General features: G+C 46.6%; 1 protein-coding gene across 2 annotated transcripts in view; it reads left to right on the top strand.

The window, feature by feature from the left end:
* ccdc78 (coiled-coil domain containing 78) overlaps positions 1–22794 on the top strand; it is an 81480-nt gene that overhangs the window by 24423 nt on the left and 34263 nt on the right. For both annotated transcript variants that reach the window (XM_059654117.1, XM_059654118.1), the window contains 6 exons: positions 675–871; positions 3115–3289; positions 6034–6165; positions 14277–14408; positions 15668–15754; positions 21984–22163. In XM_059654117.1, coding sequence (XP_059510100.1) covers positions 675–871; positions 3115–3289; positions 6034–6165; positions 14277–14408; positions 15668–15754; positions 21984–22163 — 903 coding nt within the window. The remainder of the gene's footprint in view (positions 1–674; positions 872–3114; positions 3290–6033; positions 6166–14276; positions 14409–15667; positions 15755–21983; positions 22164–22794) is intronic.

The following is a 22794-nucleotide window of genomic DNA, read 5'->3' as shown; positions in this document are numbered from 1 at the left end:
TTACAGCATCCCCAGTTCTTTTGTTTTTTTTTATCTAATTAGCACCCTTTTGCTCTATTATATAAATTGTTGAGATAATTACAAATTTGGCATTCTTGCATTTGTCCTGTGAGTGCCAGATGAAAAGCTTTGGCAACATGAGTGTTTATTCAGCAATGTCTCCATTCTGGGTCCCTTGAAGCCAAAAGGTGTGCGCTTGAGAATATCTAATACACAGCTCTGGCTGGATCTCATTCCCCTCTTTCAAGGCCACACACAATTTCACACCAGTTTGTAATGTTGGAGAGCAGCCAGAAAACCTCAGTTTCTGGTCTCAGTCATCTCCATGAAGGCCATTTTGTCTGTTCTTTCCAGCCTACCCTCCAACCATTACTCCAATCCTGGCGGGAACCAGGAGGGTGGTACAGGCAGTTAAAATGACACCAGTTACTCACTACTCTCAGGTCTTGTTGCTTCACTGTCATGTCTCAATCTTAGCCTGATCCTTTGAGGGGGCACGTGACACAATGTATTGCTGGAAGCCTTTGACTTTTCTTTAAATACTAATGTTCCTGTTGATCTGTGAAGTCAGCCCTTCTTGTAAAAACCCTTCACAGATATCATCTAACCACAAAATTCATTCACTTCTATTTTGTCTGACACTTTCAATGTATATTTGGTTATAACTACTGCAGCAGGACCGTAATGAGCTGCACCCAACCAAGTCAAGCCTGCAGATCATTGATCTACCAGGAGCAGAGAAGCTCATAGAGGATAAGAATGTCTTACACATTCAACAAGGCTCCTTGCTCAACAAGTCACTTCTCGTGTTCACTCAAGTCGTGAGTAATCTGGCTAACTCCCCCTATCCAGACAGAGTTATTAACTACGGGTAAGGACAGAGAGTGGCTGGAAGTGTCTGTTGGGTGGGGGGGCATGATATCATGGAATAACTATGTAAAAAGTCTGAGGAATGAATGATATTGTTGTTGTTATGTCCTCGTTCGACTCAGATTGCTGCTTAATATTTACTTATTAGATAGTCCAACTTAACAGGTATGGAAAGACATCAACAGTGGGTTCACTTTGTTCTACTAAAGTTGGATCAATATTAACTGCTACTTAACTTTGAAATGGCTATTATGTCCCACAAACACATGATTCACAAATGGTCACTTCCTCCACTAACATAGCAATGGGAATAATGCTTGGGTTGTAATTTATTAGCCTGATTCTAATTTGATGGAGATGTGCTGGCTGTATCCATCATCTGAAAAACTCGGGCCAGGGTGAAACGCCCTCTAAAACCAAAGAACCTCACCTTTAAGAGGCTGCTGGCCACTGCGAGGGCTGGTGGGTCTTCAGTCTCAGTAGGGCCACTCAACGTGGTGGTCACTGCTGGGATTGCAGCCGACAGCAGCCAGCATCAATGAGGGAGGTCCGAGAATGGAGGGAAGTGGAGTTGGGCCTCAACAGGGCCAGTCAGGCAGGTATTGGTGATGGAGGCAGGGAATTGTTCATGTGGTCTTTCTGTTGGTTGGGGTGGGTGGGTGCGATCATTGCTGCAGAGAGAGAGAGAGAGAGAGATTTGCCTCTCAAGCTACAGTATGCCTAGCCAGGAGGGATCTCAAAACCCGACCACCCTGAGCCTATAAGGAGGTCTTCAGGGTATATACCATGAGGGAGGTCTCCCTGAGTGACAAAGTGCCCATCCACCACCAGATCTAGTAGAATCAGGCCCTAAACAGGCCATCCATGTTGGCTCTTCGGTTGAATTTCGCCCTCAGGGTGAGAGAGGGGTCATCAGATACCATCTCCCCCATGACTGGTAAAATAGGAGAGAGTGTGGGGCGGTGACGAACACACCATCCTTTGACATCCCAGTCCTTTTAAATTTCCTTTTCACATTTCCTCACCACCAGCGGTCCACAAATCCCAAAGCATTATTGGGGAATTGGATATGTTTGAGTCACATGACACAACACAATGCAAGTGTCTATCTTCCTCTGAGATATATAATATCAACAATAGCTGAGGCTACATCTGATATGTTACTGGATTGCGGTATTGGGCCTCAGAGTTTAATGCTATTTGTCTAGAATGGACTGGGCTGGGCTTTTGGGGAAGGGGTCACAGATTCTGAGCCAGCTTTGGGAGGGGAGTCTCGGAATTGACAGTCCTGGGATTGAATGGCCCTCAAAAAATTAAATTTAACGGTGGACATGGCCATTATCCAATGACCTCTGTGGCCTGGCTAACTATTGCTGGACTATTAATCCAGAGACCCATGTAATGTTCTGGGGACGTGGATTCGAATCCCACCATTGCAGATGAATTCAATAGAAAAAATATGGAATTAAGAATCTAATGATGACCATGTTGGATAGTCCCATCTCGTTCTGTAGTGGCCCTTTAGGGAAGGAAATCTGCCATCCTTACCTGATCTGGCCTGCATGTGACTCCAGATCCACAGTAATGTGGCTGACTCTAAACTTGACTCCGGGAAGTTAAGGAAATTAAGCAATAAATGTTGGCTCAGCAGCGATGCCCACATCCTGTGAATGAATATTAAAAAAAAACCCTGATGCCAATTAGTCCTGAAAATGCTTGGTAACACAGTCACTTTCAGCAACTTCTACCTCGCATTTTGAAGTCTGAAAACACCAAAACACAGCTCCGTAGCTTTCCATAGTTGGTAGGAACTGCAGATGCTGGAGAATTTGAAATAACAAAGTATAGAGCTGGATGAACACAGCAGGCCAAGAGGCATCAGAGGAGCAGGAAGGCTGAAGATGGGTCTAGGCCCAAAATGTCAGCTTTCCCGCTCCTCTGATGCTGCTTGGCCTGCTGTGTTCATCCAGCTCTACACCTTGTTATCTCTGTAGCTTTACATCTATCCGCAATTCCATTTTTATCCATAAAGCTTTAACATGGGGTCACAGCGGAAAAATATCTGGTGGGTGCTGGCCTAGAATCTCTCCCATGATACGCCAATGGAGTCCTCAGCACCTTGAGCCTGAAGTTTGTTGTCTGTTGTGTTGTGGTTGTGTCAACAGTCATGAGGTTGCCACCTGAGTATGCAATGTGACTCTTTCACTGAGACCTCGACGTTAATTCTATCATTTCATATTACAGTGAATCCAAATTGACTCAGCTGACACAAGATGCTTTTGGAGGCAACTGTAAAACTCGGGTCATTTGTTGCCTACGCCCGGAGCCAGAAACCCAGCAGCTGGCTGCAATCTTAAGAACGTGTTCCACCCTCACTCAAGTGAAGAACTTCCCTGTACTGAATGACAACTTTGTTGAGGTATGCGATGGGAAACATCTCCTGCCAATCTGAAGAGGTTCTTGCTCTCATAGAACCCCTACAGCGCAGACAGAGACCATTTGGCCCAACACATCTGCACTGACCCTCTCTCTCTCTCCCTCTCTTTCTCTCTGTGGACCAGTTTGGGGATACAGATGCATCTCCTCCCGTCTTTGACTTCTCCCACCAACGAAGCAGCAGGAAAATGATGGCCAGTGACTCTCCAACTCTTAGGCTGGATAATACACTCTCTAGCTATCGAGGTGAAGGTGTGCATTTGGGCAAAGCTTGTTAAAACCTTGCCCACCACCTCGTCCTTGTCTCCACTGCAGATTAACCAGGGCAGGAAGACGATATAGAGTAAGGGATGCAATTCAAAAGGGGTGCAGGAACAGAGGGACCTGCATGCAAATGATCATTGAAAGTGCTCAGACAGGTCGCAGAAACAGTAAGGTGTTTTCATTGTATTATTAGGGGCATGGAGCACAAAAGAAAGGAGATGGCATTGAGCTTATATAAGTAATGTGTTAGACCTTAGCTGTGTACGGTTCAGGATGCCACGTGATGTGCAAGCATTGGACAGAGCGCAGAAGCAGTTTACCCAGCAATGGTCCCAGGGATGAGAAACATCAGTTACGTGAAGAGATTGAAGAAGCTGGAGCATGGAATGCGTTGCCAGCAGCAGTTGTGGAAGCAACGTCATTGGGGACATTTAAGAGACTGCTGGACATGCATATGGTCACAGAAATTTGAGGGTGCATACATGGGGATCAATGGTCGGCACAACATCGTGGGCTGAAGGGCCTGTTCTGTGCTGTACTGTTCTATGTTCTATGTTCTATGTTCTATGATGGGCTGAATGGCCTTCATCTGCCCCAATAATAATTCTGTGAATTGCCAAACGTCTCATTTTCTGTTGTATTATACAATGCAGTATCCAGAAGGTGGTGCCATTTAACCACATAATCATCTCTATTGGCCATCTCTGCACTGCCATTTTTCCTTGTTACTGCAATTCATCACGAAAACCTTTAGAATGATTGGGGTGGGTGGATGGGGGTAGAGGTTGATTTGACTTTGTACAAAGGCATAAGGTGAGTGACTGGAATTTAATCCATACCAGCTTTCGCTTTCATTGCAGCAGGGTGCAGCATATGCTGAATAAAAGAGTGTTTGTATGAGGTCAGAGAAAAATAAAAAAGGGGTGTGATGTGAGAGATAATAGGAACTGCAGATGCTGGAGAATCCCTTTTCTGATGAAGGGTCTCGGTCCGAAACGTCAGCTTTCCTTCTCCACTGATGCTGCTTGGCCTGCTGTGTTCATCCAGCTCGACACTTTGTTATCAAGGGGTGTGATGTGTTTGGAATCAGACAGAGAAGTTTGGGATTTGCCATATTGTCTGATGAAGGATGGGACAGTGAGGAGGGAGTTGTTAAGATTTGACCCACAAAGGGGAAAGCGAGGACAATCAAAGCCAGGGTTCCCTGGGTGATATTTAGAGAGTTAGACCAAGCAGGAAAACGGTGTCATGGACTCATACAGCGAGGAAACAGTCACTTCGGTCCAACTCATCCGTGCTGACCAAGCTTCCCAAACTGAACTAGTCCCAAATAAAAACTGAAAGAACTGTGGATACTGTAAATCAGGAACAAAAACAGAAGTTGCTGGAAAAGCTCAGTCGGTCTGGCAGCGTCTGTGAAGAAAACAAGAACACAGTTAACATTTCAGGTCTGGTGACCCTTCCTCACTGGACCTGAATCATTAATTCTGATCTGTTTTTCACGGGTCCTGCCAAATTTTCTGAGCTTTTTCAGCAACTTCAGTTTTTGAACTAGTCCCACTTGCGTGCTCCTGACCCATATCCCACTTTTCCTATTCATGTACCTATCCAAGTGGATTTTAAATGTTGTAACTGTACCTGCATCACACACACACACATATACACACACACACACACACACACACACACACACACACACACACACACACACACACACACACACACACACACACACACACACACACACACATGAATTATTTCATCCAAGATGTTTGTGTATTTGGAGACACATTCTGTTTTGCTTAAAAAAACCTGACCCTAGTTTAAAACATGGACAGATTGTAAGAAAGACTTCACACCAAAAATGCATTGTCTGGCCTGAGATATCACCTCTTGCATACATTGATAAAACCCTTAATTATCTCGTGACAATGACTGGAAAGAAATCTGGATATTGCATTTTAACTAGTAGTCTCTTTTGTAACTGATTAAAGGTTCATCAAGAGGCAGCCAGTTTTAGGGTTGTTACGTAGATAACAAAATGTGGAGCTGGATGAAAGGAGCACAAAAGCTGACATTTCGTGCTTAGACCCTTCATCAGAAAAGGGTTGTTACCTTCAGAGTTGATAGGAACTGCAGATGCTGGAGAATCTGAGATAACAAAGTGTGGAGCTGGATGAACACAGCAGGCCAAGCAGCATCAATGCTGTGTCTTATATCCTCTCTCTCACACTACACTTGAGGAATGAGCTGAGCTTCATTTTCAGATAAAACTGTTGGACTATAACCTGATGTTGAGTGATTTTTTGGCTTGTCTTCAGTCAGAGTAGCAAGAGAAATAGTAGCAACAAAGTGTTTGTAGCAACAGTCACAATGCTCCCAGACACACCTGTGAGTTTACCCTGGCTGGTGTGTGTTAAAGGGTGTGCACTTGCTTTCACTCTGTTCTCCCATTGATTTCAGTCACTGGTGACCCAGTACCGAGCACAAATCCTGGCATTGCAACATTGGTCGGCTGAAGCAATGGGAACCAAAGATACAAACGAGAAAGTCGACGCACTCAAGGATCAGATTCGTCGGTTGAACAATGAAAACGTAAGCAAGTAACCCATTGCTTTTAAAACTGTCTCATGTTCAAAGAGTGCAGGAAGGGTGAGATCAGATTGAACAACCCATCAGCATTGACCAGCTGAATATTCCCTTATCCAAAAGAACGTCAAAAGTACTTTTACATTACCTTGTTTGAAAAGACGTTGGAGGTTTTTAAAAAGCATTTATTTTATTTTAAATCAAAGCAAAATACCGTGCATGAGAGATAATGGGAACTGCAGATGCTGGAGATTCCAAGATAATAAAATGTGAGGCTGGATGAACACAGCAGGCCAAGCAGCATCTCAGGAGCACAAAAGCTGACGTTTCGGGCCGAGACCCTTCATCAGAGAGGGGGATGGGGGGAGGGAACTGGAATAAATAGGGAGAGAGGGGGAGGCGGACCGAAGATGGAGAGTAAAGAAGATAGGTGGAGAGGGTGTAGGTGGGGAGGTAGGGAGGGGATAGGTCAGTCCAGGGAAGACGGACAGGTCAAGGAGGTGGGATGAGGTTGGTAGGTAGCTGGGGGTGCGGCTTGGGGTGGGAGGAAGGGATGGGTGAGAGGAAGAACCGGTTAGGGAGGCAGAGACAGGTTGGACTGGTTTTGGGATGCAGTGGGTGGGGGGGAAGAGCTGGGCTGGTTGTGTGGTGCAGTGGGGGGAGGGGATGAACTGGGCTGGTTTAGGGATGCAGTGGGGGAAGGGGAGATTTTGAAACTGGTGAAGTCCACATTGATACCATATGGCTGCAGGGTTCCCAGGCGGAATATGAGTTGCTGTTCCTGCAACCTTCGGGTGGCATCATTGTGGCAGTGCAGGAGGCCCATGATGGACATGTCATCAAGAGAATGGGAGGGGGAGTGGAAATGGTTCGCGACTGGGAGGTGCAGTTGTTTGTTGCGAACTGAGCGGAGGTGTTCTGCAAAGCGGTCCCCAAGCCTCCGCTTGGTTTCCCCAATGTAGAGAAAGCCGCACCGGGTACAGTGGATGCAGTATACCACATTGGCAGATGTGCAGGTGAACCTCTGCTTAATGTGGAATGTCATCTTGGGGCCTGGGATGGGGGTGAGGGAGGAGGTGTGGGGACAAGTGTAGCATTTCCTGCGGTTGCAGGGGAAGGTGCCGGGTGTGGTGGGGTTGGAGGGCAGTGTGGAGCGAACAAGGGAGTCACGGAAAGAGTGGTCTCTCCGGAAAGCAGACGGGGTGGGGATGGAAAAATGTCTTGGGTGGTGGGGTCGGATTGTAAATGGCGGAAGTGTCGGAGGATAATGCGTTGTATCCGGAGGTTGGTGGGGTGGTGTGTGAGAACGAGGGGGATCCTCTTGGGGCGGTTGTGGCGGGGGCGGGGTGTGAGGGATGTGTCGCGGGAAATGCAGGAGACGCGGTCAAGGGCGTTCTCAATCACCGTGGGGGGGAAGTTGCGGTCCTTAAAGAACTTGGACATCTGGGATGTGCGGGAGTGGAATGTCTTATCGTGGGAGCAGATGCGGCGGAGGCGGAGGAATTGGGAATAGGGGATGGAATTTTTGCAGGAGGGTGGGTGGGAGGAGGTGTATTCTAGGTAGCTGTGGGAGTCGGTGGGCTTGAAATGGACATCAGTTACAAGCTGGTTGCCCGAGATGGAGACTGAGAGGTCCAGGAAGGTGAGGGATGTGCTGGAGATGGCCCAGGTGAACTGAAGGTTGGGGTGGAAGGTGTTGGTGAAGTGGATGAACTGTTCGAGCTCCTCTGGGGAGCAAGAGGCGGCGCCGATACAGTCATCAATGTACCGGAGGAAGAGGTGGGGTTTGGGGCCTGTGTAGGTGCGGAAGATGGACTGTTCCACGTAACCTACAAAGAGGCAGGCATAGCTGGGGCCCATGCGGGTGCCCATGGCCACCCCCTTAGTCTGTAGGAAGTGGGAGGAGTCAAAAGAGAAGTTGTTGAGTGTGAGGACGAGTTCCGCTAGGCGGATGAGAGTGTCGGTGGAGGGGGCCTGGTCGGGCCTGCGGGACAGGAAGAAGCGGAGGGCCTTGAGGCCATCTCCATGCGGAATGCAGGTGTACAGGGACTGGACGTCCATGGTGAATATGAGGTGTTGGGGGCCAGGGAATTGGAAGTCCTGGAGGAGGTGGAGGGCGTGGGTGGTGTCACGGACATAGGTGGGGAGTTCCTGGACCAAAGGGGAGAAAATGGAGTCCAGATAGGTGGAGATGAGTTCGGTGGGGCAGGAGCAGGCTGAGACGATGGGTCGACCAGGGCAGGCAGGTTTGTGGATTTTGGGAAGGAGATAGAAACGGGCCGTGCGGGGTTGGGGAACAATGAGGTTGGAGGCTGTGGGTGGGAGGTCCCCTGAGGTGATGAGGTCATGAATGGTGTTGGAGATGATGATTCAGCCCTCCGCTCCCTCCGCTCCAACCCCAACCTCACCATCAAACCCGCAGACAAGGGTGGCGCAGTGGTAGTATGGCGTACTGACCTCTACATCGCCGAGGCCAGACGCCAACTCTCCGACACCACCTCCTACCGCCTCCTCAATCATGACCCCACACCCGACCACCAAACCATCATCTCCAACACCATTCATGACCTCATCACCTCAGGGGACCTCCCACCCACAGCCTCCAACCTCATTGTTCCCCAACCCCGCACGGCCCGTTTCTATCTCCTTCCCAAAATCCACAAACCTGCCTGCCCTGGTCGACCCATCGTCTCAGCCTGCTCCTGCCCCACCGAACTCATCTCCACCTATCTGGACTCCATTTTCTCCCCTTTGGTCCAGGAACTCCCCAACTATGTCCGTGACACCACCCACGCCCTCCACCTCCTCCAGGACTTCCAATTCCCTGGCCCCCAACACCTCATATTCACCATGGACGTCCAGTCCCTGTACACCTGCATTCCGCATGGAGATGGCCTCAAGGCCCTCCGCTTCTTCCTGTCCCGCAGGCCCGACCAGGCCCCCTCCACCGACACTCTCATCCGCCTAGCGGAACTCGTCCTCACACTCAACAACTTCTCTTTTGACTCCTCCCACTTCCTACAGACTAAGGGGGTGGCCATGGGCACCCGCATGGGCCCCAGCTATGCCTGCCTCTTTGTAGGTTACGTGGAACAGTCCATCTTCCGCACCTACACAGGCCCCAAACCCCACCTCTTCCTCCGGTACATTGATGACTGTATCGGCGCCGCCTCTTGCTCCCCAGAGGAGCTCGAACAGTTCATTCACTTCACCAACACCTTCCACCCCAACCTTCAGTTCACCTGGGCCATCTCCAGCACATCCCTCACCTTCCTGGACCTCTCAGTCTCCATCTCGGGCAACCAGCTTGTAACTGATGTCCATTTCAAGCCCACCGACTCCCACAGCTACCTAGAATACACCTCCTCCCACCCACCCTCCTGCAAAAATTCCATCCCCTATTCCCAATTCCTCCGCCTCCGCCGCATCTGCTCCCACGATAAGACATTCCACTCCCGCACATCCCAGATGTCCAAGTTCTTTAAGGACCGCAACTTCCCCCCCACGGTGATTGAGAACGCCCTTGACCGCGTCTCCTGCATTTCCCGCGACACATCCCTCACACCCCGCCCCCGCCACAACCGCCCCAAGAGGATCCCCCTCGTTCTCACACACCACCCCACCAACCTCCGGATACAACGCATTATCCTCCGACACTTCCACCATTTACAATCCGACCCCACCACCCAAGACATTTTTCCATCCCCACCCCTGTCTGCTTTCCGGAGAGACCACTCTCTCCGTGACTCCCTTGTTCGCTCCACACTGCCCTCCAACCCCACCACACCCGGCACCTTCCCCTGCAACCGCAGGAAATGCTACACTTGTCCCCACACCTCCTCCCTCACCCCCATCCCAGGCCCCAAGATGACATTCCACATTAAGCAGAGGTTCACCTGCACATCTGCCAATGTGGTATACTGCATCCACTGTACCCGGTGCGGCTTTCTCTACATTGGGGAAACCAAGCGGAGGCTTGGGGACCGCTTTGCAGAACACCTCCGCTCAGTTCGCAACAAACAACTGCACCTCCCAGTCGCAAACCATTTCCACTCCCCCTCCCATTCTCTTGATGACATGTCCATCATGGGCCTCCTGCACTGCCACAATGATGCCACCCGAAGGTTGCAGGAACAGCAACTCATATTCCGCCTGGGAACCCTGCAGCCTAATGGTATCAATGTGGACTTCACCAGTTTCAAAATCTCCCCTTCCCCCACTGCATCCCTAAACCAGCCCAGTTCATCCCCTCCCCCCACTGCACCACACAACCAGCCCAGCTCTTCCCCCCCACCCACTGCATCCCAAAACCAGTCCAACCTGTCTCTGCCTCCCTAACCGGTTCTTCCTCTCACCCATCCCTTCCTCCCACCCCAAGCCGCACCCCCAGCTACCTACCAACCTCATCCCACCTCCTTGACCTGTCCGTCTTCCCTGGACTGACCTATCCCCTCCCTACCTCCCCACCTACACCCTCTCCACCTATCTTCTTTACTCTCCATCTTCGGTCCGCCTCCCCCTCTCTCCCTATTTATTCCAGTTCCCTCCCCCCATCCCCCTCTCTGATGAAGGGTCTAGGCCCGAAACGTCAGCTTTTGTGCTCCTGAGATGCTGCTTGGCCTGCTGTGTTCATCCAGCCTCACATTTTATTATCTCAAAATACCGTGCATGCCTGGAAATCTGAATGAAACATAGAGAATGCTGGAGAAACTCAGCAGGTCTGGCAGCATCTGTGGAGGCAGAGAAACAGAGGTAACATTTCAAGCCCAGTACGATGCATCTGAAGTTTCTTCAGCATTTTCTGTTTTTATTTTCAGATTTCCAGCATCAGAAATATTTAGCTCAATTATCCTTTTATTTTGTATTTCTTCATTTAGGCATAAACACAGAAAAAAGAAGGTGCTGTCTAATTCACCAAGGTTCGTTAGACAGCACCTTCTAAATCCTGACCACTTCCATCTAGAAGGAGAAGGGCAGAAGGAACATGGGAGCACCATCATCTGCAAATTCCCCTCCAAGCCACTCACCATTGTGACTTGGAAATATATCACTAATTCTTCAGTGGCGCTGGGTTAAAATTCTGGACATCCTTCCCTAACAGCATTTTGGGTCAACCTACAGCACATAGACTGCAGTGGTTCAAGAAGACAGCTCACCATTGCTTTCTCAAGGGGGAAACAGGAGACGGACAATAAGTGCTGGCCAGCCAGCAACCCGTAACACAGCGGTGAATAAGAAAACCTTGCCTTTTACATTCTTCCATTCCTAGTTGAACAGTTTTGATCCTGTCCATTCAGCACCAGCCAAAACTGGAGGAACTCAGTAGGTCTGGCAGCATCTGTGGAGAGAGAAAGAGACTTAATCTTTTGATTCTGGTATGACTCTGCCTTAAATCTGAGTGAAACATGGAGATTGTTGGAGAAACTTCCAAACAGTCATACCGGACTTGAAATGTTACCCTGTTTCTCTCTCCGCAGATGCTGCCAGACCTGCTGAGTTTCTCCAGTGTTCTCTGTGTTTATTTCTTTTATTTTGAGGCTGTATTCAAGACTGATGGGTACAGCAGTGAGAAGTGACAGTGTCTTTATCTCCCTCTGACGTTTGCAATGTTACAGTTATATTTATTTGATTCTCCTTGACTCTTGAGGTGAAGATACATGAATCTAAAACCAAAGTTAAAACATTGCTCTACATTGGGGAAACCAAGCGGAGGCTTGGGGACCGCTTTGCAGAACACCTCCACTTGGTTCGCAACAAACAACTGCACCTCCCAGTCGCGAACCATTTCAACTCCCCCTCCCATTCATCAGATGACATGTCCATCATGGGCCTCCTGCAGTGCCACAAGGATGCCACCCGAAGGTTGCAGGAACAGCAACGCATATTCCGCTTGGGAACCCTGCAGTCCAATGGTATCAATGTGGACTTCACAAGCTTCAAAATCTCCCCTTCCCCTACTGCATCCCAAAACCAGCCCAGTTCTTCCCCTCCCCCCCACTGCATCCCAAAACCAGCCCAGCTCCTCCCCTCCCCCCACTGCATCCCAAAACCAGCCCAGCCTGTCTCTGCCTCCCTAACCTGTTCTTCCTCTCACCCATCCCTTCCTCCCACCTCAAGCCGCACCTCCATTTCCTACCTATCACCTCATCCCGCCTTCTTGACCTGTCCATCTTCCCTGGACTGACCTATCCCCTCCCTACCTCCCCACCTATACTCTCCTCTCTACCTCTCTTGTTTTCTCTCCATCTTCGGTCCGCCTCCCCGTCTCTCCCTATTTATTCCAGAACTCTCACCCCATCCCCTTCTCTGACGAAGGGTCTAGGCCCGAAACGTCAGCTTTTGTGCTCCTGAGATGCTGCTTGGCCTGCTGTGTTCATCCAGCTCCACACTTTGTTACCTTAAAACATTGCTCTCTTTCTTCTTGGATGTGAATGATCACACAGCATTATGTTGAAGAATGTTTTTTAAAATATTCATTCATGGGATGAGGGCACCGCTGGCTGGATCAGCATTTACTAAACAAGCCTAATTGCCCAGAGGGCAGTTATGAGTCAGCCACATTGCTGTGGGTCTGGAGTCACATGTAGGCCAGACCAGGTAAGGATGGCAGTTTCCTTCCCAAAAGGGGCATTAGTGAACCACTCTTCCCCTGGTATTTGGTCAAACATCTGTCCCTCAATGTAGAAACAGGGGTGGGCCATTTAGCTCCTCAAGCCTGTTTCAGCATTTAGTGAGATCATGGCTGATCTGTGGCCTAACTCTATATACCTACCTTTGGCCTATATCCTCTAATACCTTTACTTAACAAAAATCTATCCACTTCAGGTTTAAAACTAACAATTGATCTTGCATCCACTGTCATTAGTGGAAGACAATTCCAAACATCTGCCTCCGTTTGTGTGTAGACGTGCTTCCTAACATCTCTCCTGAATGGTCTGGCCCTAATTCTCAGAGAATGCATCCAGTTCTAGAAATGCCAACTGGTGGAAATAGTTTATCTTCCCTGCCACTAATACTGATGGGGCTTTGGAGGAATTTCTTCCCATCAGAGGGTCATGAGTCTTTGGAATTCTCATAGGGTAGAAGAGGCTGAGTCACAATGTATTCAAGGTTGGTGTCGATGGTGTTTGGTTGACAAGGGAGTCAAGGATAATGGGGAGCAGGAGGGAATGTGAAGCTTAGAACAAGATCAGATTGGCATTGAATGGTGGAGCAGAGCTGAGGGGCCAAATGGACTACCTGCTCCTATTTCTCATGTCCTTTTGTGTGGGCTTGCTGTGAACAAATTGACTCCTGTTTGCCCTCCACTACAATAGTGACCACACTTCGATAAATATTTAACTGATGGTTAAGCAGAACAAGTGGATGTGAAAGTCCTCTATATATGCAAATTTTCATGTTATTATGAAATTTGTAGATGAAGCACTCACAGAATTATGGCTTTTGTGTGTTTTACTATGAACAGGAGGTCTCTTCAACTGTATTGAGTATGCAACATCATTTTGTTTACCCCTATCAGTCTCACTGGGTCTGTGTGAATCAGCCACTTATTGTCAGTAAGAGTGTGGAATGTACCAATTGTGAGTGATTGGCGATCACCAAAAAGTGCAACATTAACAGATTTATTTTTAAATTGGTACATTTTCTGAAGAAATGATGTAGAGTAGGGCAATAGTAGCTCATTAAGACACCCCTAAAGTAAAGTGTGAATATTTGCTGTCTGTTATACAACGACACCAGAACTTGCCTTTGTCCACAGCACAATTGCTGACTAGATCTGTCGTTATCAGTGTGTTATACTTTTGGGGTTTAAGACAATTCTTAGATAACAAAACACATTAATCCTTTGTATGGAGCAGCTTTCACTCCATGGTTCAGATTACAAGGTAATCTATTCCTCACAGCCATACAGCATGGTGATATTTAGCACAGCGTGTTTTCACAATATTTGGCCTGGCCGCAAAATTCCTTGAATAGTCTGCTTTAATAAAGGAACAAATCCAACAAGTGGCCAGTTGATGCCACAATCCTGCTGTCAGGGTTATTACTGTGCAGTGCTGTGATGAATGATGATTCAGTGCTTTTCCAAGAATTACCACTGTGATTTGATATCATAGGCACAGCTACGAGATAGGAATGAACGTTTGTATGACAAACTCGGAGAGCTACAGGGGAGAATGGGACAGATGGCTGGATCAAAAAATGACCTCTCCTCCAAACTCGTGTTCAGTGAGGAAGAAAAACTGAAGGTGAGATCCTCCACAACAACAACTTATGTTGATATAAGTCATAAAACATCACAGGCCTATTATAGAGCACGGTAGTTCTCCTAGTGTGACACATATTAGGTCAAGTGACCCAGCTTAATCAAAGAGGTCAATTTTAAGAAATGTTTCAAAAATGGAAGATGAGGTAGAGAAGGGTAGCTGCAAGCCATAGAGATGTGAGTGAGTGTCTTCAACTCAAAGGTCAGCTGTTGCCAGTAGCCGCTATTTCCCTCCAACGAAGCATTATCACTCCAAGGAATCAACAAAGGAGCACACATCTCCCAAATCTCTCCCAAGAAAACCAAGAATTCTGTTGGAGATCGGTCCCTCAAGCAAAAGAATAGGAGTGAGCAGAGAAAGTGGAGTAAAGTTGCAAAATGTTCACACTAAAATGTGACTGGTTGATGGAGTACTTTAAAAGGGAGTTGCAGATTCACTCAGGGTTTGGTGATTGAGTATATGTGAAAGCAACTATGTTAGCCAGACAGCTGTTTACATGGGATTGGTGTCTGGGCTCTGGGTAAGCTGCCCTGTCTTACCATTCTCTGTATATAGATACATTTGAAAGGGAATGTTTCTAACCCTTTGATCCCTTAAAGACCGAACAAGTGTTAAATTTCTTTGTCTAAGCATTTACTCATGCATGCAATGGGAGATGTTCCTATCAAACGTGGCATATAACTCCCTGATGTGCTACAAAACAGTGGTTTTGAATAATTTTTATATCCAACAGTAGCATTCTACTCCAGATTCCAAGTTAGTACACATGACTATATTATCCGATTATGTTTTATTTGTGCACATAATTATAATTGCCAATCAAATCATTGCATGTTTTCGCAAGTACATTAACCAATCAAATCATTGCATGTGCACATCTACTGACTGTACTTTATGATTATTAAACTCTTTAGTGTCCTTTTTAACCCCCTTTCACATTCAATAAGTCTTGTCGCTGTTCACTCGCAAGAGTGCATTCTCACATTACTGCTACTTTGCTAGCTGAGATGAAATACCATCACACAGCTCATGACACTGAATACGGCACATTCTCTCTGACTCCATATCAAAGCTGAGCTATCCAAAGAATTCCTCAGAGCAGTTAGCTCATTGCAATTTCTTCATCGATCAATTTTAATTTTGTCCCAAACTCAGAATGCATTTTCTTTTTTATTGTGGGACCCTATAATGTTAAGACTGATTTGTTGATTCACCCTCAGATATTCCTCTTATGTATTTAGATTTCCAAGGATCTGATTGATTTGCAAATCCAGACAAACAAGTTTCGGGAGCAATATGAAGCTGAGAACTTTGAGCTGAAGAATAAGGTACTCATTCCCTGCTAATTTCACTACAATATTTTAAATGGTTGTTATTTTAACCATTGTAGATTTAACTGTATTGAAAAATAATGAAAAGAAGTGCGAACTGTTGTGAACACACTGCTGATGCTTAATATATAATTTTTTTCTCAAGTATGAGGTAAATACAGAAGAAGCAAATTATGATTAACATTGACAAAATATTGGTTTGTCCTCAAGTAGAATATGCATTCATTTCTGGGCACCACATCTTTAGAAGGATGTGAAGCTTTTAGAGAAGTTGTTGGAAGGATTTATGAGAAAGATTCATTGATATGTGGGGGAAATGTAGAGAATGCTGCAGAAACTCAGTTAGTCTGGCAGGACTTGTGGAGAGAGAAACAGAGTTAATGTTTTAGATCCAAATCTTTAGAACTGATGAAATGTTACGCTGGTGTGTGGAGGGAGACAGACATCTATGATGGGGTGCAGGCTTTAGGCTGTGACTATAGAGAGGTCCGATGATGGAGCTGGTCATCTGCAAACAGATAGCTTTCTTATTTAGTAACAGAAAGACCAGGTAATCTGATTATCTGAAATGAAGGAGAGGAATAAGCAGTTCGATAAGATGTCCCTAAGCAAAAATATAGATAACCAATCAAAAGCATCTAATGAAAATCAGGAAAGCAGTCTGAGGATAAATTATTTCTGATAAAGATCTGTACCTGCTGGACTGGGAAGTGGAGATTACAGTATTAGAGAGAGATGAATGTATTTTTTGAAGGTTCTCTGCAATACGTTCATGAAGCATTTTTATCAAGGAGAGGGAGTTAAACACTGTGACATAACAACCAGAAGTGTTGAGAATGATGGCATTAATGTAAGAATACATTCAAGTCATTGATAACAGCCAATGTTAGGTTTTCATACAATCTCTACATCGTGGAAACAGGCCCTTCAGCTCAACAAGTCCACACCAACCCTCAGAACATCCCACCCAGACCCATCGCCCTAATCTACATGTCCCTGAACATTATGGGCAATTTAGCATGGCCAATCCATCTATCTGCATATTTTTGGATTGTGGCAGGAAACCCACAGAAATATGGCAAAAGAAGGGTGGGGAGACCCTGCAAATCTGAATTATTGCTAAAAAGAGAGAAATATCTGTTATGGTTTCTGTTTGTCTTGCAAATCCTCACGACAATTTATATTATAGAAGAAATGGTGCTAAATGGTTGACAAGTCAATCTGGTTTAGCCGAGGTATTACCATGGAGAATGCAAATGGGAACTAAAGTTCCTCAAACTCCTGGATAATTTAAAAAAGGCTTGAACAGTTTCCTTTTTTTTGCAGAGGACATGTCCCTTTGTTTGAATATAATGTTCCTTCCAGCAAGCGTTAAGTGAGCCACATTACAAGCTCAACTGAATATCTTGTTTTTATTGTAGCTATTGGCCTCCTCTGGATTGATCAGCAAGTGCTGCCCAAACATGGAACTGCTAATAAAAATTGAAAGCACTGTGGATGTTGTAAGTCAGAAACAAAAACAGAAGTTGCTGGAAAAGCTCAGCGAGTTTGCAGCGTCTGTGCAGAGAAAGCAGAGTTAACATTCTGGGTCCAGTGACCCTTTGCCAGAACTGAGCTTTTCCAGGAATTTCTGTTTTTATTTCTGATTTACAGCATCTGCAGTTCTTTCAGTTTTTATTTGGTATTTAACTCACTGCCACATCTCTTCTAGGCAAGTCCACCTTGAAAACATACTGCTCCTCTCTCTAACAGTTCTGAGGAAGGGTCAATGGACTTGAAACTTTAACTCTGACTTCTCTCCACAGATGCTGGCAGGCCTGCTGAGCTTTTCCAGCAATTTCTGTTCTTTGTCAAGAAATTGCATATAATGGTAGACTGGTATGGGTTTGGAAGTGTGGTCTGGTTGTAATAAATGGGATGCAAATACACGCAGATAAGCTTCTAATCAGATCCCACCCCGCCCCATGCCCAACCGCCTGGCAAGGAAGCCATCTTGCTCTCAATGGAGCGAGGACTGAACTGCAAACATTTATCTCGGTGATGAGAATCTGAAATTTGGACTCTGGCCCGATTAAACCATCACTGTCATTGCTATTCCCACCACCACAGGGAGTGGAAAATTGTGCCCACAATTCTTTTCCAAGTATTTTTTCAACTCTAAAAGCTAATTCCTCACCACAGCACTGCCAACCATTGGCTTTCTACCAGGTTAATAAGTTCACAAATGACAGATAGGATGTGGTCACCTCATTGCTGATCGTGGGAGCACAAACTTGCTGCCATGCTGACACAGTGACTACACATATGAAGTATTTGGATGTGAGTGCTTTGGGAAATCCTGAGGTCGTGGCAGGTGCTATAGCAATGTACATCTGTTCTTCTCCCCGCTAACAAAGAGGCACTTTAACACTGAGTGAGCTGACTCACACAAGCATAAACTTTGCAAATCATTAGCCAGATTTCATTTAATATTTCTGCACTGACACTCTACAATCCTTGCTTGTGAGGTTGTGAGGTGAATTGAATTCTCCTCGACATTAGGATGTTGCTTAGCAACAAGCATGCAGCCGCTGTCATGGATTGCTTTGCTTGATAAACCTTCAGGTACAGACAAAAGGTCTGTTTTGTGTTTTGCAACAATCTTTGATCCGGAAGCAGTTCAGTCAGGGAAACTTGTAATTTCTGTAAAATGTCTGATTTTCTTTTAAAGAGTGAAAGTGTGTGCTGGAGTCAGGTTTGACACTTTCCTCAGGAAGAGGTCAGGGGCAACCCCAGGGACTGCCAGAAGCAGAGGTGTGTCTTATCAGCACCTCATCTCTGCAAGGAAGAAGAAGAGAAAATAAAAGCCCTTCAGCCTTCAGTCCTTTCACCCCAGACCCCTCCACATAGACTCCCCGTACCCCATGCCCATCATTCTTCCCACTCAATCCCCATGGCGCCTCAAACTCCCATGCCAACCCATTCCCTTATAGCCTTCCTTTACAGAATCTCAGAATTTCTATGGTGCAAAATGAGGCCATTCAGCCTGTCAGACCTGCCCTGGTTCTATTCCCTAGTGCCAATCTCCTGCCTTTCCCCATACCCTTCTCTCCATTTCTATTAAAAGAATTTTCTGATGCCCTCTTGGATGCTTCCATTGAGCCCATCTCCACCATATTTCCACGCTCTCCATATAATCTAAGCCAGCTTGATGCCAACTTGTACCTCACCAATCACCCTCTGCACCCTTACACTTCTTTTGCTCACTCATCTGGTATCACCCATGGGCAGATCTCAGTGCCCACGCTCAAATTAAATAAAATTCTTAACTGCTGATGGTGGAAATCAATGATGATGTGATTTTTTTTAAAAAACAAAACATTACATTTAACTTCCTTCAAGTACTTAATTCCTTATAAAAACAAACATTTCTAATCATAGCCCCACTTCAAAGATTTATAAGCACTTGGAGCTGCCAGTCGAGTCATGAATGGACAGGTAACCCTCTGCGATAATGAGAAGTTTTGAAGTTAATCATCCACCACTAATCCTATCGAGATTAGTCTCAGCCTTATGTCAATTAGCAGAATGAATACCAAAAAAGGATTGAAATAGCAAGCACAGATTTTATTAAAACTGCAGATATGTTTTCTCAAAAAGCAAGACATTTAAATGCCGTCGAAGCTTTATAGTTCCCTTGTACATCCCTTGTCAGCTCTCTTGATAGATCTAATGCATCTTTCCACCATTTATCCCCATTTGTGTCCACTTCTAACAACCGCAAAGCACAATTGGCCTCCCCAAATGGCAACTTACCTCTTCCAATGGTGTCCTGGACCAGATCCAAAATCTTTTCAAATGTGTACCCTGCCTTTACAAAATATTCTGCTAAGTTTAGACCAGCTCCTGTTAGCTGTAAAGTGCACAAGTCATATTTTGGACATCCCACGAGCAAAATGTGGTTCTGGTTGAAGGCAGATGAACTGTAACATGTCTAAATTGCCTTTGTGAATCATGGATGTGCAAAGTGCAAGTCATCCCTGTTCCCCAAAGTACCCCAGACCTGGAAAAATGTTAGGGGCAGGGTCTAGGGGCCATAACTTCTGGAATCAGGCTTCCAATACCAATTTAGAACATAGAATTGCGTGGCACAAGAATGGGCCCCTTGGCCCACGATGTTGTGCTGAACATGACGCCAAATTAAACTAATCCATTCTGCCTGACCTTGGTCCATATCCCTCCATTCCTCGCTTATTCAAATGCTGATCCAAATGTCCCTTAAATGCCCCCATCAAGCACCCCTATCATATTTGCCTTCACCACCTCCCCTGGCAGTGAATTCCAGATTCCTACCTGCCCCATATGTTTCATTTGCACTTGCCCCTCTCATCTTAAATGCACGCACCCGAGTTTTAGACATTTCAACTCTGGCAAAAAGATTCTGACCGTCAACCCCATCTGTACATCCCGTATTTTTATAGATTTCTATCAAGCCTCCCCTCAGACCTTGCCACTCTAGAGAAAACAACCTGATTTTTTATAGCGATCAGAGATAATGGGAACTGCAGATGCTGGAGAATCCAAGATGACAAAGTGTGGAGCTGGATGAACACAGCAGGCCAAGCAGCATCTCAGGAGCACAAAAGCTGATGTTTTGGGCCTAGACCCTTCATCAGAGAGGGGGATGGGGTGAGGGTTCTGGAATAAATAGGGAAAGAGGGGGAGGCGGACCGAAGATGGAGAGAAAAGAAGATAGGTGGAGAGGAGAGTATAGGTGGGGAGGTAGGGAGGGGATAGGTCAGTCCAGTGAAAACAGAAAGGTCAAGGAGGTGGGATGAGGTGGTAGGTAGGAAATGGAGGTGAAGCTTGAGGTGGGAGGAAGGGATCAGTGAGAGGAAGAACAGGTTTGGGAGACGGGGACAAGCAGGGCTGGTTTTGGGATGCAGTGGAGGGAGGGAACGAGCTGCGCTGGTTTTGGGATGCAGTGGGGGGAGGGGACGAACTGGGCTGGTTTTGGGATGCAGTAGGGGAAGGGGAGATTTTGAAGCTTGTGAAGTCCACGTTGATACCATTGGGCTGCAGAGTTCCCGAACGGAATATGAGTTGCTGTTCCTGCAACCTTCGGGTGGCATCATTGTGGCACTGCAGGAGGCCCATGATGGACATGTCGCCTGAGGAATGGGAGGGGGAGTTAAAATGGTTCGCGACTGGGAGGTGCAGTTGTTTATTGCGAACCGAGCGGAGGTGTTCTGCAATGTGGCCCCTAAGCCTCCGCTTGGTTTCCCCAATGTAGAGGAAGCCACACCGGGTACAGTGGATACAGTAAACCACATTGGCAGATGTGCAGGTGAACATCTGCTTAATATGGAAAGTCACCTTGGAGCCTGGAATGGGGGTGAGGGAGGAGGTGTGGGGGCAAGTGTAGCACTTCCTGCGGTTGCAGGGGAAATGCCAGGTGTGGTGGGGTTGGAGGGAAGTGTGGAGCTGACAAGGGAGTCACGGAGAGAGTGGTCTCTCCAGAAGGCAGACAAGGATGGGGATGAAAAAATGTCTTCAGTGGTGGGGTCGGATTGTAGATGGCGGAAGTGTCGGAGAATGATGCGTTGTATCCGGAGGTTGGTGGGGTGGTATGTGAGAATGAGGGGGATCCTCTTGGGGCGGTTGTGACGGGGGTGGGGTGTGAGGGATGTGTTACGGGAAATGTGGGAGACGCGGTCAAGGGCGTTTTCGACCACTGTGGGGGGAAAAGTTGCGGTCCTTGAAGAACCTGGACATCTGGGATGTGTGGGAGTGGAATGCCTCATCCTGCGAGCAGATGCAGCGGAGGCCTCTCCTTATAGGCCATACCCTCTAATTCAGGCAGCATCCTGGTAAACCTCTTCTGCACCCTCTCCAAAGCCTCCACACACTTCCTGCAATGTTGCCTAATTCATGGACTGTCCCCTATGTAGGATTCCAGGACAAAGAATTTCTAGCTGCTTGAACCACTTTGTGGGTGGGGAGATTGCTTTGCATCAATTGATTGTGTGGTAAATTCCAGGACCCTTGTTGCTATTCTAGTGGCTGTCACCCAGAATGCAGTGATATCTACCTGTATGTCTGACACCAACGTGGGAGTTGAATATTAACATTGAGTACACTAGACCATTACAACTATTCACAGGTTTCGCAGACCCTGAAAAGATTGTTGAAGGAAGTGTTTGTCTTTCTTTCACTACCACTCTTGCTGATGTTTTCACTTTTGCAGATTTTATTCCTTGAAAACAGAACAATGGAGCTGGAATTGCAGAAGGACAAATGTGCACATGAGTGTCAGATGGCTAATGATCGTCTAAGAGCAGTGGAGAGAAACCATAAGGAACTGGCAGACGAGTACATTGTCCTGAAGAGCAATTATGTGGCCCTGAGTAAACGGCATGAAAATGAGGTGACAGCAGTGTTAACAAAAGCTTCTGCTGGAGTTTACAGCAGATGAAAGCCCTTCTGATAATCTGCCAAGCAACCCCGAATGTGGTTGTGTTAAACTCCATCCAAAGTGGGTGACTTTTGGTAACATCACAAAACATCTTTAAAATTATTCTCACTGCTTTATACATTCTTTGCTCAAGGGCAGCTTCTATTGTCAAACCCATAATTGCCCCTGAGAAGGTGGTGGTGAGTTGCTTTCTTAATTATTGCAGTCCGTTAGGTATAAGTACCCCCACAGTGCTGGTGGGATGGCAGAGCCAATACGATGAGCCAGCTAACAATGGAGGAATGGTGATAAGATTCCCAGTCAGAATGATGTTGGAGAGGAACATGCAATTGGTGGTGTTCCCATGCATCTGCTGCCCTTGTCTTTGTTAATGGTAGACCCTGTGGATGTATCTCCATATCCCTCAATGTTGTTTGTATCTACAAGTCTAGTGATCTGTCTTGAATATGCTCAATATTCAGACCTTCTGGGCAGGGAATTCCTAGACCCTCTAAGAGACAAGTTTCCTCCTTACATTTCAGTCTTAAATGGCTCATTCTGCAACTGTGTCCCTAGGTTCTGGAACGCATTAGGAGAAACACAC

Source organism: Stegostoma tigrinum, chromosome 23 (genome assembly GCF_030684315.1).
Source record: "Stegostoma tigrinum isolate sSteTig4 chromosome 23, sSteTig4.hap1, whole genome shotgun sequence".
Taxonomy (NCBI): Eukaryota; Metazoa; Chordata; class Chondrichthyes; order Orectolobiformes; family Stegostomatidae; genus Stegostoma; species Stegostoma tigrinum.
Note: the sequence above shows the minus strand (reverse complement) of the source record. Positions and strands in the feature narration are given on the sequence as shown.